The sequence below is a fragment of the Microcebus murinus genome, chromosome 9 (assembly GCF_040939455.1).
Source record: "Microcebus murinus isolate Inina chromosome 9, M.murinus_Inina_mat1.0, whole genome shotgun sequence".
In the NCBI taxonomy this organism is placed as follows: domain Eukaryota; kingdom Metazoa; phylum Chordata; class Mammalia; order Primates; family Cheirogaleidae; genus Microcebus; species Microcebus murinus.
This window is the reverse complement of record NC_134112.1, coordinates 46,636,813-46,652,724: the sequence shown is the minus strand read 5'-3', so window position 1 is coordinate 46,652,724 and position 15,912 is coordinate 46,636,813. Positions and strand designations below refer to the sequence as shown.

Genomic DNA, 15,912 nt, shown 5'->3' with positions numbered 1-15,912 from the left:
AGACAGCTTATGTTTCTTTTTTTGAGACAGAGTCTCACTCTGTTGCCCAGGCTAGAGTGCCGTGGCATCAGCCTAGCTCACAGCAACCTCAAACTCCTGGGCTCAAGTGATCCTTCTGCCTCAGCCTCCCGAGTAGCTGGGACTACAGGCATGTTGCACCATGCCCAGCTAATTTTTTCTATATATTTTTAGTTGGCCAATTAATTTCTTTCTATTTTTAGTAGAGATGGGGTCTCGCTCTTGCTCAGAGTTGATCTGGAACTCCTGAGCTCAAAGGATCCGCCAACCTTGGCCTCCCAGAGTGCAAGGATTACAGGCATGAGGCCACCCCGCCCAGCCTAGCTTATGTTTCTTTAAATAGGACAAATTTCAAAGGACATTGGAGTAACACTTCTGAGGCAATATAATGTACTTGAAATTAACTATATTATTAAAATTTTATGCACAAGACAGCCATCATGTATCATTTACTTGTGTAATTTTTCTAACAGTTTTCAGAGAATAGTCCATGTTATGGCTGACAAAATACTTCAACTGAGTACAGTCTGATAAAGTAGAAAGTGTCCTAGACTTGGAATCAAAAGTCCCAAGTTACTATCTCAGCTGCAACTATATGAGCTGAGGTCACGACTGTGAAGGTGACCAAGTCCCCAGATGCTTTCTATGGGGTTTCATCAGTCAGTGATATATAATCCAGATCAATTCTTCATATTTCATATGAAGAAACTTTTAAAACCAGAGACATTAAATCAGGAAATATGAAATATGCCTGAAATATCAAAAAAGAGAAGCTCACTGAAAAGGGGAAAAATCAACTTTATAAAACAGGAAAATACTTTAATTATTTATTCAGTCAAAATGTAGTAACTAGCTCCATGAAGTCATAACATGTGTTCAGTTAGATTTAGTAAACTTTGCAGACTAATGTTCTGAGTTCATTTTTATGTGAAAAACATTTTACTTGAACCACAGAGCCCCTGGCTATTCAGAGAGAGGGAAGAAACAGCTAGAAAGGAGCCTCTTTTTTTTTTTTTTTTAGTGTTTTTTTTTTTTACTTTTTTTTTTATTTTGGCATATTATGGGCGTACAGATTTTAAGGTTTCAATAAATGCCCTTTCCCCCTCTCCCCTCACAAGTCTGAGTCTCCAGCATGACCATCCCCCAGATGGTGCACATCTCACTCATTATGTATGTATATACCCGCCCCCTCCCCCCTCCCACCTGCCTCTTTTTCAAGAGTTTAATCTAATGAATAAATAAACTGACTAACTGCTCTGGTCCAAATTATGGTATCAGATACCACTGCAAAGGAAATCTTCAGGTGAAACCATAGGTTGGAATGCCTTGGGAATTCCCAGGCCTTAGAGTATCTCTCGCTAACATAAGGGAAATTAACTGTGTGGCCATATCTGGATGGCAATTTAGGTTCATTTGTTTTGATTCAATGTGGATATGAATATTCTCCCCCTGTTGGGATCACAGCAAATCCGGAGCCCAGAGTCTGGACAAGGTAACAGTTGAAGCAGTGGTTCTCAATCTGGGGTAATTCTGTCCCCCAATAGACATCTGGCAATGTCTGGAGACATTTTTGGTTGTCGCAACTGTAGAGGGAGGTGGCTCTGGCATCTAATGGATAGTGGCCAAGGGTGCTGTTAAACATTTTACAATGTACAGGATTGCTTCTAAAACAAGAAATGATCCAGCTCAAAATGTCAATAGTTCCAAGGTTGAGAAATCCTGACTTAAAGCATCATGATTTCATCCAATCATGAAATAAGGATTTAGGTAAACAAGAGAAGACTATACTTGAAACACAGAACTGAGTGTAACAGATGAGATTTGCCACATTGACACAATAGTGATGTTTTGAAAAGGAGACAAATGTGGACAACAGAGAACTGGAAATATACGTGGAGGAGGGACAACTGCACTCTTTTTAAAGACATTGAATTTGTACTGAAGGAGGAAAAATGTTTTAGAGAAGAAAGGCATGAGTAAGAGAACAGAAGTGGGAAGGAGACTGGTTATAGAAAAAAGAGTGAGGCCCGGCACAGTGGCTCATGCCTGTAATCCTAGCACTCTGGGAGGCCGAGGTGGGCAGATCGCTCAAGGTCAGGAGTTCGAAACCAGCCTGAGCAAGAGTGAGACCCTGTCTCTACTATAAAATATAAAGAAATTAATTGGCCAACTAAAAATATATATAGAAAAAATTAGCCAGGCCAGGCATGGTGGTACATGCCTGTAGTCCCAGCAACCCGGAAGGCTGAGGCAGGAGGATCGCTTGAGCCCAGGAGTTTGAGGTTGCTATGAGCTAGGCTGACACCACGGCACCCTAGCAGGGCAACAGAGTGAGACTCTGTCTCAAAACAAAAACAAAAAAAAAGAAAGAGTGAGAAGGCTAAACTGGATTACGCAGAATAAAGTACAGACAAGATGGCAAATCAACCACATGGAAATGGTACTGGCCTAGGATTGCCAGTTCTCTTAGATAATGCCCTAGATACCTAAGGTATCTTTCCACCATTAACATTTTATGATTCAAGAACAGTGGGTCTCGGGGGCATGGGCAATATACGTAACCTTGACATTTGTACCCCCATAATATGCTGGGAAAAAAAAAAAGATGAAGCTTCTGAATGAAGAAAAAAAAAAGAACAGTGGGTCTCAACTCTTCTGCATCTAAGAAGCCTTAAGATATTTTTAAAATTACAGATGCCTGAAGCCCACTCCCAAGATTCTGATTTAGTAGGTCTGAGGAAGGACCAAAACATCTGTATTTTTAAAAGCTTCAAGGTAAGTATGACACAGGTCAGAAAACTATTGTTCCAAGCCTCTTCCCACTACTGTATTATCTATAACAGTATTCAATGCTTCAGCCCAAATAAAATAATTCAACCTATTAACTCTTAACTGCTTAACTTTTCTGCTTTATCTATGCCCTCTAATCCAATCTTAAATAACCAGAAATGAAACAATGTTTTATAAACAATGGTGTGCTATTTTTAACATTTTACTAAAATGTAATTATAGTATCACTTTTGATGTCTAAAACTTGGATTTGATGTCTAAATCTAAATGGTCAATCACAGTGAACAATTAAAATTATGGCAAATTTTTGCTAGGCTACTAATTAACCAATTAAAATGATGATTACCTTTTAAAAAATAAAACGCTCATAATAACATTATATGAAAACAGCAGGACACAAAACTATATGTGTGTACGTAGGACCTCGTTTCTATTAAAGATTAGAAACAAAACTGGAAGATTTGATTTAAATTGTCAACATTAGTTATTTTTAAGTTCTGAAATTATGGGTATTTTCTCATTCATAATTTTTCTCATTCATAATTGTCCATGCTTTCCAAATTTTTTATAAAACACATATATTACTTTGATAATTGGAAAGAAAAGTTGGCATATTCTGCTGATAGAGGCTGGATCAAAACAGCAATTTTTTCCAGGGCTGAATACAATCACATTTCAAAAAGACCCATGAATTAATTCTTATGAATAATTCTTCAAGGCTCAAAATTTAAAACAAAGACTAAGACTGCTAAATTCTTTTTTTATTTCATTTTATTTTATTTTTGAGGCAGAGTCTTGCTTTGTTGCCCAGGCTAGAGTGAGTGCCATGGCATCAGCTTAGCTCACAGCAACCTCAAACTTCTGGGCTCAAGCAATCCTCTGCCTCAGCCTCCTGAGTAGCTGGGACTACAGGCATGTGCCACCATGCCCAGCTAATGTTTTCTATATATATTAGTTGGCTAATTAATTTCTTTTTATTTATAGTAGAGATGGGGTCTCTGGCTTGCTCAGGCTGGTTTCGAACTCCTGGCCTTGAGCAATCTGCCTACCTTGGCCTCCCAGAGTGCTAGGATTACAGGCATGAACCACCGTGCCTGGCCAAAGACTGCTAAATTCTTAAACAGTGATGGATGTAAGGTATTGTAATAACAACTACACCTTAGGATCAAATTAGAGTTACTATGAGGAAGTATACCTATAAATTTATTAGGTGAGGAGTTTGTGCCAATAAACTCCTTAGATAAGGATTTGAAAACACTTTGAAAATCTCTATCAAAGCTGACCCAGAGAGCACTGAGCCAAATTCTACCAGTGACTGATTCCTCTCTAGCCATGAAGGAAGCTTGTCAGGGCCAAAAGATTATCTAGTTAATGCTTAAAAAAAAAAAAAAAAAAAAAAAAAAAAGGAAAGGATTCTGCTAAATTTGATATATTTTGAAAGACGGACCAAAAAATCTAGAGAAATAGTTATGGGGAAATAGCTACAGTAGAATGATAGGATGCTTGAAATTATTGCAAACTCTTAAATATTTCTTGCACGGATTAGCCAGTAGTGGTGGGTACCATGCCTCCAGGATTTTTGAGGATTACAAATATCCTATCCCTTTGTAAGCACACTCAAATTTGTGAGACCATGTGCCTTTATTTTTAATTATGAAGATATGAATGCTTATCTGCCAGTGGTTAGAACTGTGAAATACCACAACCACAACGTCCAGAAGGGCTACTGACCGCAGAGGTTTAAGTGATCCTAACTATGTTATGTGCAGGTATACATCATTCCACTGCACGTTCTGGCACATTTCGGCTGTGTTCCGAGGGTCAGTGATGCAGACAAGAGGCGTCATTTTATTCACCTCTCCTACTCATGGGACCTGGTTCTCAGTCCCTGTTAAGGTACGGGGCTCCGCAAACCAAATCTGCCATTTCCTCTTGACGCCCGGAAGACAGCAGCGCAGGTAACTGGAAATCGATGGCAGGTAAAACATTTTTCAAAATAAAAATAAATGACTTCTCAAGAGCTTTTCCAATCTAGAGTGAAGAATATTTCTGAATACAGAGGTAGAATATTAGATTGTTTCAAAGCCCATTTTCACTGAGTGAGAAGACCTGGAATAAGACCAAGTTAACGGCCTCAGGTTGCACTAGACATGGTGTGGAATGCAGAGACTACCCAGAACGGCCCTGCCCTCTGGGGGCCCTCAGTCTGGCCTCTGCACAGATCGGCGGCTCCGGAAGGCAGCCAGTGCCCCGCTGCGGACAAAGGTCTGAGCGGCCTCCGAGTCCCTAAAAGGCCTCGGCCTCGTCCGACCCCAGACTGCAGTCCAGGGGTCCCGGGGACGACGTGTTACCTGCAGCAAGTGCAGCTGGGCCACGAGGCGTCGCGGCAGGTGGAGGAAGCAGTCACGAGCGTTGGTAAAGGCCACAGTCACTGCTGCCCCGCCTCCATCAGAAGCTGCTAGTGGATCACTGCCCCACATAGTCCAGAAGCACCGCTCCGGGGCCGCCCACCTGAGCGCTGTGGCTGACCCCGGCTCCGGCAGGCCGAGGGTGTCGGAGCCCGAAAAGATCGATCGGCCCCGCCCCCTGCTGCCCCGCCCCCTCTCCCAGCGGCGCGTCTCTCGGCGCGCCTGTAAACGGTGGGACGAGCAAGCTTCTGTCACCACCGGGCGTCTCCGCCGAGCCGCTAGGAGGCAGCACTTCGTCCACCGAGTCCTCTCTCGCAGGAAACGATAGCCGACGCAGTCGATTCTTCAGCCAATCCTGGCACGCTTTGACCCGTCCCGTTCTCTTATTGGATAAACAGGAGGTCAGCAAAGCGGATGTTGTTCTTCTCGACATGACCAAAGCAGGCAAGATGGCGTCGAGTAGTGGGGAGCTTGGGGGCTTATTCGATCATCACGTCCAGAGGGAGGTATGCGACACGCGAGCAAAATACCGAGAGGGACGACGGCCTCGCGCTGTCAAGGTAAAGTGATTTCGGTTTCATTCGCTATCCTGGGTAGTTTTATGTAAGCGCAAGCACCACATGGCCAGACTAACATAAATAAGGGCTTGACAAAGCTGCTGTCAGGTCTGTCATCGAGGAGACGGTGTGAAGAACCCCCAGGTCAAGTACCAAAGTTTCTCACCACCTAGTTGCTCAACTATTAGAATATAAGCGCCACGGGAATAGGGCTGGGTTTTAGTCATTGGCTCTTCCCTCTTCCCTGTTTACGTGTTTGCTTGGCACGTGGTAATCACTGAATATTTGTTGAGTGACTCTTCCCAGTGACGTTTACTGACCCAAGTTATGAGACAAAATGTCGACTGAAGGAAGTCTGTTATATGCCTTAGTTAGATACCCTGACACGTGGAAAGTGTTACTCTTTATACAGAGTGAGTGGCAAAATTTTTATTTTTGTGTTTGGTTTGAACTGGTTTGAACAGGTTATTTGTTGTTTTCAAAGCTCTGGTTTTTTTTTAGAAATAGAGGCAGATTTGACCTAGGCTTATATGCGAAATAGTTTAATGAGTCTGCATTTCTTTTAGGTATATACAATCAATTTGGAATCACGGTACTTATTAATACAAGGAGTTCCTGCAGTGGGAGCCATGAAAGAATTAGTTGAGCGATTTGCTCTATATGGTGCAATTGAACAATATAATGCTCTAGATGAATACCCAGCAGAAGACTTTACTGAAGTTTATCTTATTAAGTTTATGAACTTAAGAAGTGCAAGGTAATATGCAAGTTAAGCAATGTCTCATTTCCTTCATTCTTATTGCTCTCATTTTGGCCCCATATTTCCCTCATTCAGACCTAAATTACTCAGTAACTTAATATGGCCCTGTATCATTCGTGTCTTCCTCCAGTCTTTTTAAAGATTAAACCTATCAAAGCATTATTTCCATCACATCATTCCTATGCTTAACAATGTCTATCCTATGGTATGGTAGATTAAAAATTGGGTTTGGGGCCTGGCGCAGTGGCTCACACCTGTAATCCTAGCACTCTGGGAGGCTGAGGTGGGAGGCTTGCTTGAGGTCAGGAGTTCGAGACCAACCTGAGTAAGAACAAGACCCTGTCTCTACTAAAAATAGAAAAAATTAGCCAGACCTGGTGGCACTCACCTGTAGTCCCAGCTACTCAGCAGGCTGAGGCAGGAGGATTGCTTGAACCCAGTAGTTTGAGGGTGCTGTGAGCAGGGCTGATGCCAAGGCACTTTAGCCCAGGGGACAGAGTGAGACTGTCTCAAAAAAAAAAAAAAAAAAAATTGGATTTGGAGTAAGTTTTCCAGTCCCACTGCTTCTTAGCTTCATGACCTTGGGCAAGTTATCTAACCCTATTAAGTCTGTTTTTCCTTTTCTGTAAAATCTATATGGTAAAAGGACCTACTTCTTGAGGTTATATCACATAAACCCTCTGCTCCAGTAAGGCTGAAGTATGCAATGCCTTATCTATTTTTATGTTGACCCCTATTCTTGTAATTAATCTGCTCTTGAGCCCCATCCCTCCTTGGCTATTACAATTTCACAGTTTCTTTTCTGTGCTATCAGTAGAACTCATAGTCTGCCACAAAGCACTTGATTTTATGGAGTCATGTATTATTCTCAGGCATCAGGTATATGTATTCTCGTTTTCCTAACCAACATGCCAGCTCCCCCTTGTTAGGGAAGCATATTTTCTACAGCTTTGTATTTTCCACAGCACCTAGTCTAGTAGGCTCAGGAGTAAGACATCTGAGTTTGAATCCTACCTCTACAAATTAGTGTATGAGCATAGCCAAGTTATATACTGTCCTAGTATTTCAGTTTCATCATATTGTGAGGTGTTAATTCAAGTGAAACACTTGTGACATTGCCTAGCACATGGTAAAATCTCAATAAGTACTCATCACTATCCCTGAATACAGAAGTACACAAATTTACTTATAGTTCCTGGACAGTCCTAGATCGTCCCTAAATATTTATTGACTGAATAACATTCTTCTTATTTTCTCATTGATTAGTTGTTATATATTCAGTATTTCATCAGTTATTGAAAGTTTTACACAGTTATAGTGTTTTTTTATTTGATTTTTTTTAACATACGAATCCCATTATAGGTACACTGAAAAGGCTAAAATATGTATGAGCTAACTCTCGAGGGCCCATTTAACACAGTGAAGAGCTCTATTTTATGACCACAGTTTATGTGCCTCAGCCCAACCACCTGGGTCCTTAGTTAAAGATAGTCCAGAGATGTGTGGGTGACTTAGGTCAAAATGTGCTAACACTATTATTGGGAGAGGGAAGAGAAGGCTTTAAGGGTACATACTGGGTCAGTAGGATCAACATCATCCACAAGCAGAGCATCAGAATTACCCGTCTATAGGATGTATATACATTTCGCAAAGCTGGACTTTTCTCTTTAGATCAATGTATCTGTGTGTTTGTTGTATACAACTTAAAACTTCATCTGAAGTAAATCTAGATTAATAAACCATGCTATCACTTATTTCTATTCAGGACAGCCAAGAGAAAAATGGATGAACAGAGTTTCTTTGGAGGATTGCTTCATGTGTGCTATGCTCCAGAATTTGAAACAGTTGAAGAAACTAGAAAAAAACTAGAAGACAGAAAGGTATACATGGCAAGAACTACTAAAAATAAAGGTATGGAAAGCCTGTTACTAACTGCCTCCTACATGGCAGGCACTCTACTAGGTATACTATCATGCAGTTCCTAGTTTGGTGAGAGGAGAGGCAAGTAAATAATAATCACAATATTCATTGTCAACTACAGAGTTTCTGTGTAGCATATTGCATAATGTGGGTTGGAAAGGGAAAGATGTTGGTTCATGAAAAACTTTCTACAGGATGTGAGAAGTGGCTGAGTTTTAAAGGGTAAGTAGACATTACCCAGAGGGACAGGAACAGAGAGAAAGGTGAGACAGGCAGCATGTTAAAATGCCTAGAGGCATAAATGAGCATCCTGTATTTAAGGAAGTATGATTAGTACAAGATAATCAAAGCACAGAGGTTTCAGTGAGAGGGAAATTTAGAAAAGTGGTTAAGAAGTGAATCATGGGCCAGGTGCAGTGGCTCACGCCAGTAATCCCAGCACTCTGGGAAGCCGAGGTGGGTGGATTTTTTGAGCTCAGGAGTTCGAGACCAGCCTGAGCAAGAGCAAGACCCCGACTCTACTAAAAAAAATAGAAAGAAATTAGCTGAACACCTAAAAATATATAGAAAAAAATAGCTGGGCTTGGTAGCGCATGCCTATAGTTCCAGCTACTCAGGAGGCTGAGGCAGAGAATTGCTTGAGCCCAGGAGTTTGAGGTTGCTGTAAGCTAAGCTGATGCCATGGCACTCTGGCCCGGGCAACAGAGTGAAACTCTGTCTCAAAAAAAAATAAATAAAAAATTTTTAAAAAGGCCGGACGCAGTGGCTCACACCTGTAATCCTAGCACTCTAGGAGGCCGAGGCGGGCAGATCACTCAAGGTCAGGAGTTTGAAACCAGCCTGAGCAAGAGCGAGACCCCGTCTCTACTAAAAATAGAAAGAAATTAATTAGCCAACTAAAAATATATAGAAAAAATTAGCTGGGCATGGTGGCGCATGCCTGTAGGCCCAGCTACTCGGGAGGCCGAGGCAGAGGATTGCTTGAGCCCAGGAGTTTGAGGTTGCTGTGAGCTAAGCTGATGCCATGGCACTCTAGCCCAGACAACAGAGTGAGACTCTGTCTCAATCAATCAATCAGTCAATAATAAAACAAAAAAAGAAGTGAATCCTGAAAGGCCTTGTGTTCCATGTAAGGAATTAAGGCATTGACCTGAAGGCATTGAGAAGCAATTATGATTTGCAGACTAGTTTCCAGCTGCTATTCATGGAAAAGTTCTACTTTTGACCAGCTGGCTACCTGCTCCACAGACCCCTTCTGTAATCAGTCACAGAAAGCAGTGGAAAAAGAGAAGTAAGGTGGGAAGACCCTTGGAAAACTTACCTAGAATTCTAGCAGGAGAGCTGTTGAGAATCCCTGGTCAGTTTTAGGCATTGAACTGTAACTTGTGAGATATGTAAATAACTGGCACCAGAAAAACTTGCATGTTTGTGTGGCAAAGGAAATTACAAAGTATTGATGTGGAGAAAGACTGTTCAGATTATCTGATTTGTGTCCTAATTTTTACAGGTAAGGAAACATTAAGGCTCAGAAAGTTTGTGACTGGCCTATATCATTAGGGATAAATTAGGAGCAAAAAAAGGATTAAAACCCATTTTTGGACTCGCTGTCCAGAGCTCACTGTTTGCTTTATTCATCTCAGTGTTTGTGATAGAAGGCTAGTGTAATATTATCTTTGTTCTTTGCTGCCCTTCCTTTTAAGACCTTTTTGCCCTGTGCCTGACCTCCTTAAAATTAGATTCATATTGCTCCAGCTTTCAGTGGTAGTGTGATATAGTGTTTTTAAACTATGACTTGTTTGGCCTTGGCTACTTTAATTAAGCTCTTTTTTCTTTTCTTTCTTTATAAATCCATTCTAACATTCCATTAAGTTCTCTTCATCGGCAGCATTCTAGCATCTACTTGGTACATTTGTATATTTAGTCTCACTTTTTAAAAACTTTTATTATGGATATTTCAAAGCATATAAAGGTAGAGAGACTAAGATAATGTACCTACCATGCATTAACATTAACATTCATCAACACATAGCTAATTTCATCTTTCCACACTCCACTCCAGTAGTGCAGTCTGCCTTTGGAAGAGGCCTGTGCAGGCCCTAAAAGTGGGCCCAGCATATTGTTTCCTTTAATAACTAAAAAACACAAACTAAACTGCATGATACATCCATGTAGTAGAATGCTCGAAACCATTAGAAAAGCAGCTTTATATGTAACGACATACAAAAAAACTCTACCAGACCTACAGTTAAGTGGAAAAGGCAAAGGTGCAGAGAAGTGGATATTACAGGTTACCTTTTTTAGTGTAAAGAAAGAGAGGTATAGGTAGGAGGAGGAAAGTAAGATATACTGGACAGATAAGTAAGAAAGAATAGTGATTACTTATGGGGTGTGTAAACCAGGCCCGTGGGGAGCAAGGAAAGGGCGAAGCTTGACACTAGATACCTTTTTCTTTTTAGATTTTAAATGTATGAATTCATGAATGTATTCCCAAGAAATAAATTTTTTGGAGTTGAATTTGTTAACATTTTAAAGTGATGTTTGTTTTTAAAGTTATATGTTTCTGAATGATGAAAACAATAAATGAGCCAGTTTTGTTTCTGTTTCCCTCATTTGTTTTATTGTCTTATAAAGACCATTATATGACAAAGAAGAAACTGGTTGCCGAGCAAAAAGACACAAAAGATTTTATACAAGACTTCCACTCAGAGATGTCTGGATTTTGTGCAGCTGCTTTGAACGCTTCTACAGGGAACTCAAATCCTGGTCTTCCTTATTCTTGTGACTTGCCTTTATGTTATTTCTCCTCAAAATGTACGTGTTCATCCAGGGAGCATGTGGACAGAGCATCAAACTCCTCTAAGGATGGTGGAAACCATGATCAAACAGTAGAGCATTGTTACCATAGTGACTCCTTGCAGAAAATACAGGTGAACACTTTTAAAAACTCAGTGACCTACTCTGGTATACAAAAAGCTATTACTCCTTCAGAGGCGGCTGACAGATTCATGCCTAGGACAACACAACTGCAGGAGCGGAAAAGAAGAAGAGAAGATGATCGTAAACTTGAAACTTTTCTTGAAGCAAGCATGAGTAGTAATGAGGTTATGATTGGGCCTCTATTACCAGACATACCTAAAGTGGATATGCATGATGACTCATTGAATACAACAGCAAATTTAATTCGGAATAAACTTAAAAAGGTAAGGTCATTTTAAATTACTGTTTTAAGAGGCAATTTGGTTATAGGACTAACAAGTAACTAAATGGAGAATTGTTTGTATTGTAATTTTTTTTCATTTTTGGTATTTTTCCTACAATTTTTCTGTTGAATTAACTGAATTTGACTAGCATTCATTTACTTTGATACTGTTAATTCTATATCACTGTAATATAAAATATTAAAGTGGTGGTTTTAGTCAATTAAATCAGTATGTGAGAGTGGAGCTAAAAGCCTCCTCCCTTTTTTTAAAGCTCTCCAGATAGTTTTAATATGAGCCAAAGTTAGAAAGGAAAATTATTATAATTTCTCTTAAATTCAAAGTTACTATAGATTATATCAAATTCAAAATTATTATATTGCTTCTGTAATAAAGATAGCAATAAGGCCAGGCACAGTGGCTCATGTAATCCTAGCACTTTGGGGGAGGCCAAGGCAGGAAGATCACTTCAGGCCGTGAGTTCAAGACCAGCCTGAGCAAGAACGAGACCCCATCTCTACAAAAAATGGAAAAATTAACCTGGCTTGGTGACGCGCATCTGTAGTCCCGACTACTTGGGAGGCTAAGCCAGAAGGATCACTTGAGCCAGGAGTTTGAGGTTGCAGGGAACTATGATAATACTGCTGCATTCTAGCCTAGGTGACAGAGCGAGATCCTATTTCAAAAAAAAGAAAAAAAATAGCAATAGAAAATGGTGAAATTTCTAAAAATTGGGCCTCCAAGTCTGCATTTTAGATGTGAACTTCTTAAATGATTAGACCTAGATTGTGTTATCTCTAGGTAAGTTTTTAAAAATGTTATTTAAATAATCGTTTTCCATTTCGTAAGCACAAATAAAGAAAGTTAACATTTAGGTAGCTTTTGAAAGACACTTTTATAAACTGAAGGTCATGACCATTCCCTGTATTTAACTCCAAGGTTCACAAAGTGCTTTTCACATAGTTGTATACATATTTTACAATGTGATTAAGGGAGGCTAAGATAGCTTCATTTCTTCTATGTACATTTTTTGCCAGAAAATTATTATTTGGCTAAAGATGAAGGATTGTTTAATAATAATTAAAATCCATGGACACACTTTTTATGCTTAAGCCTTCTTAAGTTTTTCAGTTTGTGCTGGTGTCCTTACTTCTTTCAGTTATGGCTGAACTGAGGCATAGATAGAGATACATATCAGCCAGAGCTGATTGCATTTTATTTATTTATTTATTTATTTTTGAGACAGTCTCACTTTGTTGCCAAGGCTAGAGTGAGTGCTGTGGCGTCAGCCTAGCTCACAGCAACCTCAAACTCCTGGGATCAAGAGATCCTACTGCCTCAGCCTCCTGAGTAGCTGGGACTATAGGCATGCGCCACCATGCCCGGCTAAATTTTTCTATATATATGTTAGTTGGCCAATTAATTTCTTTCTACTTATAGTAGAGATGGGGTCTCGCTCCTGCTCAGGCTGGTTTCGAACTCCTGACCTCGAGCAATTCACCCGCCTTGGCCTCCCAGAGTGCTAGGATTACAGGCGTGAGCCACCGTGCCCGGCCCAGAGCTGATTGCATTTTGAGGGAAAAAGTGTTAAGTTCAAATTCTAGATATGGAAATAATAGAACAACAACAAAAACAAGAAATAAATAAAAGAAATCAATAAAATTTACTATAGTTGCTAATAACTTTCCATTTCAGATGAAGACTGTCTTACTCTGCTTTGACTTATTGTCCACTTTTTCTGATGATGTGTTTGGTTTTTATTTTTCCACTAGGAAATTGAGGATTATACCATTTTCTACTTATTTCTCCAAATGTTTTATTTCCCCCCACCACACAAGCATCCATGTCTCTAAATCTGTCAAACATTATTTCAAGAATGCAAAAATGGGATATCTGTCTGTATCCACAAAATAACAAGTGACTTTAGATCTATAAAGGAATGTTAAAGTAGAACATACGTTCATTTTCCTACCTCCGATTTTTTTTTAATGGCATTAGAAATTTACTCTCATAAATGTTTGAACAAGAACTTTGTTCAGGTCACCGGTTGTGCCTTGAATTTGGACCAACTCTGCCTTAAAAGTGATGGCAGTGTGTCCAGTGTGCGCCTATAGTCCCAGCTACTCACTTGAACCCAGTAGTCTGAGACCAGCCTGGGTAACATAGCAAGACCCACTCTCAAAAATTAAAAAAAAAGTGATGACAAGGATTGAACTATTAGATATATATCTCACCTCTTCTAACAGCACATTTACTCTTCTATAAAAACTAAGTTTTCATGTTTTTTTTTAAACTAGGTAATTTCATGTGTGCCAAAGCCTCCAGAGGACAAGCTGAAAGATGTGCATACGAGTCCTCCATTTAAACAAAGAAGAAGAATATAGATTGCCAGCAGCAAATCAATATTTCCTAATGAGAATGTTTGTTGTTTTTAGCCTGTCATTTTAATTCTTCAAGAGATTTTACTGCTGGTGTTTTTTATTGCACTCCTTGTAATTTCATTCAAGCTCTTTGTCTAAAATCATTTCTTTTTTTTTTTTATCCATACTTCATATTACAGAAACTGTTCTTGTCATATAACATTGTCTCTCACTTTGCCATAACTAAATGTAAATTAATTAAAGCAAATATAGAAACTTTACAGTACAAATAAAGATAGGCAGCCAGGATTTGTTTCTGATTTTCATACAAGTATTGAGTGGTTCACATTCAAAAACAAGAAGGCAGGATGTTTCTGAATGCCAGGGCTTCAAAATCAAGACAATTCTGTAAAGTAAAAAAGTTAATTAACTGTTAGAGGAAAGCTGAAATTAGAAGCTTACATGCTTTAGTTAACTTCTAAGAAGAATTTACTTGACTTATGGCGATCAAAAACAAATTAGTATTTGTAAATTCTAGACTTCTACTACTACTTTGGCATATCAACACTTTTCTCTGTTAGTGGACCATATGGTTGAAATACAAGTACATCAAGGCTATTTCCATTTTCTTTACTGATAAAAAACAACTGAGGAAGGCCCATAATACATGTTGTCTGTTTTTTATTTCTCCCTATCCTTAGTGGCTTCTTGCCTTGTGGATTGGATTTGAACATAACAGTAAATAAGGTTCAACTTCACTTATCATGATGTACTGATCCAAATTTGCTAGAATGGCTCTAAGTGGTGGATGGTATGAAAAGAAACTGCAGGCAAGGGATTAGCCTCTACTTCCTTGTGAAGTATATGGATATATTTTTTGCTGAAATCTTGGGTAAAAGATACATTAGAGACCTAAGCATAGAATTGGAGAGAACATTATGTTCCAGATCAGGCTTCTCAGACTTTAAGGTGCTATGAATCTCCACCTCAGGATCTCATTAAAATGCAGATTCTGATGGTAGTCGCCAGGGGTTGTGGGGAGGAGGGGGAATGGGGAGTTTAATGGATATAGAGTTTCAGTTTTGCAAGATGAGTTCTGGAGATTAGTTTCATGACAATGTGAGTATACTTAACACTACTGAACTGTACACTTAAAAATGGTTAAAATGGTTAATTTTATACTAGGTGTATTTTACCACAGTGTTCTTTGGCAGCTCTAAAGGGAGGAGCTGCTAGGTGGGTTCTGTGTGCCTGAATGGGTTTCTGATCTGTGATCCTGTGAAAGCCAGCACTCTTCCCTGTCCCCACCAACATACACAATATTTGATCATGATCAGAGAAAAAGTAAGTGCCCATCAACTAATGAGTGGATAAAGAAAATGTGGTATATATATATACCATGGAATACTACTCAGCCATAAAAAAGAAAAATAATGTCTAGCAGCAACATGGGTGGAACTGGAAGCTGAAATCCTAAGTATCTCAGGAATGGAAAAACAAATACCACGTGTACTAAGTGATGGGTATACATGGCTATACAGAGCAGTATATTAATATATTTTGGAGACTCAGGATGAGAGGAATCAAAAATAACCTTACAGGTACACTAAAATCCCTGACTTAACTGTACAATTCATCCATGTTACAAAAAAAAAACCACAAAAAACTCATAGCCCCTAAATCTATTGAAATAAAAAATAAACATTTAGGGTGTCAAGCGGAAAAAAAAAAGATTCTGACTTTGTTGGTTGGGGTAGGGGCTGAGATTCTGTATTTTTCACAATTTCCTATGTAATGCCACTGCTGCTGCTGGTGCCCAGACCACACTTTGAGTAGCAAGGCTCTAGATAACTGGGCTACAGATGAATTCTCTGGGAATAGCTGAAGTACTGTTGTCTGTTC

General features: G+C 39.5%; 3 protein-coding genes across 3 annotated transcripts in view; 1 reads left to right on the top strand and 2 right to left on the bottom strand.

The window, feature by feature from the left end:
* The window catches only part of PEX1 (peroxisomal biogenesis factor 1), a 41,155-nt gene extending 35,782 nt beyond the window's left edge, over positions 1-5,373 (bottom strand). Inside the window, exon 1 of the mRNA XM_012779630.2 lies at positions 5,160-5,373. Coding sequence (XP_012635084.2) covers positions 5,160-5,288 — 129 coding nt within the window. The 5' untranslated portion in view covers positions 5,289-5,373. The remainder of the gene's footprint in view (positions 1-5,159) is intronic.
* Positions 5,374-5,617: 244 nt separating this feature from the next.
* On the top strand, positions 5,618-14,319 carry RBM48 (RNA binding motif protein 48). The gene is made up of 5 exons (XM_076006440.1): positions 5,618-5,776; positions 6,340-6,530; positions 8,299-8,444; positions 11,085-11,653; positions 13,948-14,319. The coding sequence occupies exons 1-5, from the start codon at positions 5,648-5,650 to the stop codon at positions 14,032-14,034; spliced, it is 1,122 nt and encodes a 373-aa protein (XP_075862555.1). The 5' UTR covers positions 5,618-5,647; the 3' UTR covers positions 14,035-14,319.
* The window catches only part of LOC105879407 (calaxin-like), a 20,792-nt gene continuing 19,054 nt past the window's right edge, over positions 14,175-15,912 (bottom strand). Inside the window, exon 6 of the mRNA XM_012779635.3 lies at positions 14,175-14,416. Coding sequence (XP_012635089.1) covers positions 14,360-14,416 — 57 coding nt within the window. The 3' untranslated portion in view covers positions 14,175-14,359. The remainder of the gene's footprint in view (positions 14,417-15,912) is intronic.

What these genes read in the sequence shown, in the direction of transcription:
- RBM48 (XM_076006440.1), top strand. Translation starts at nt 5,648, where the DNA reads ATGACCAAAGCAGGCAAGATGGCGTCGAGTAGTGGGGAGCTTGGGGGC. An exon ending in GACGGCCTCGCGCTGTCAAG is followed by an intron (nt 5,777 to 6,339) that starts GTAAAGTGATTT and finishes CATTTCTTTTAG; the next exon opens with GTATATACAATCAATTTGGA. An exon ending in AAGAACTACTAAAAATAAAG is followed by an intron (nt 8,445 to 11,084) that starts GTATGGAAAGCC and finishes TGTCTTATAAAG; the next exon opens with ACCATTATATGACAAAGAAG.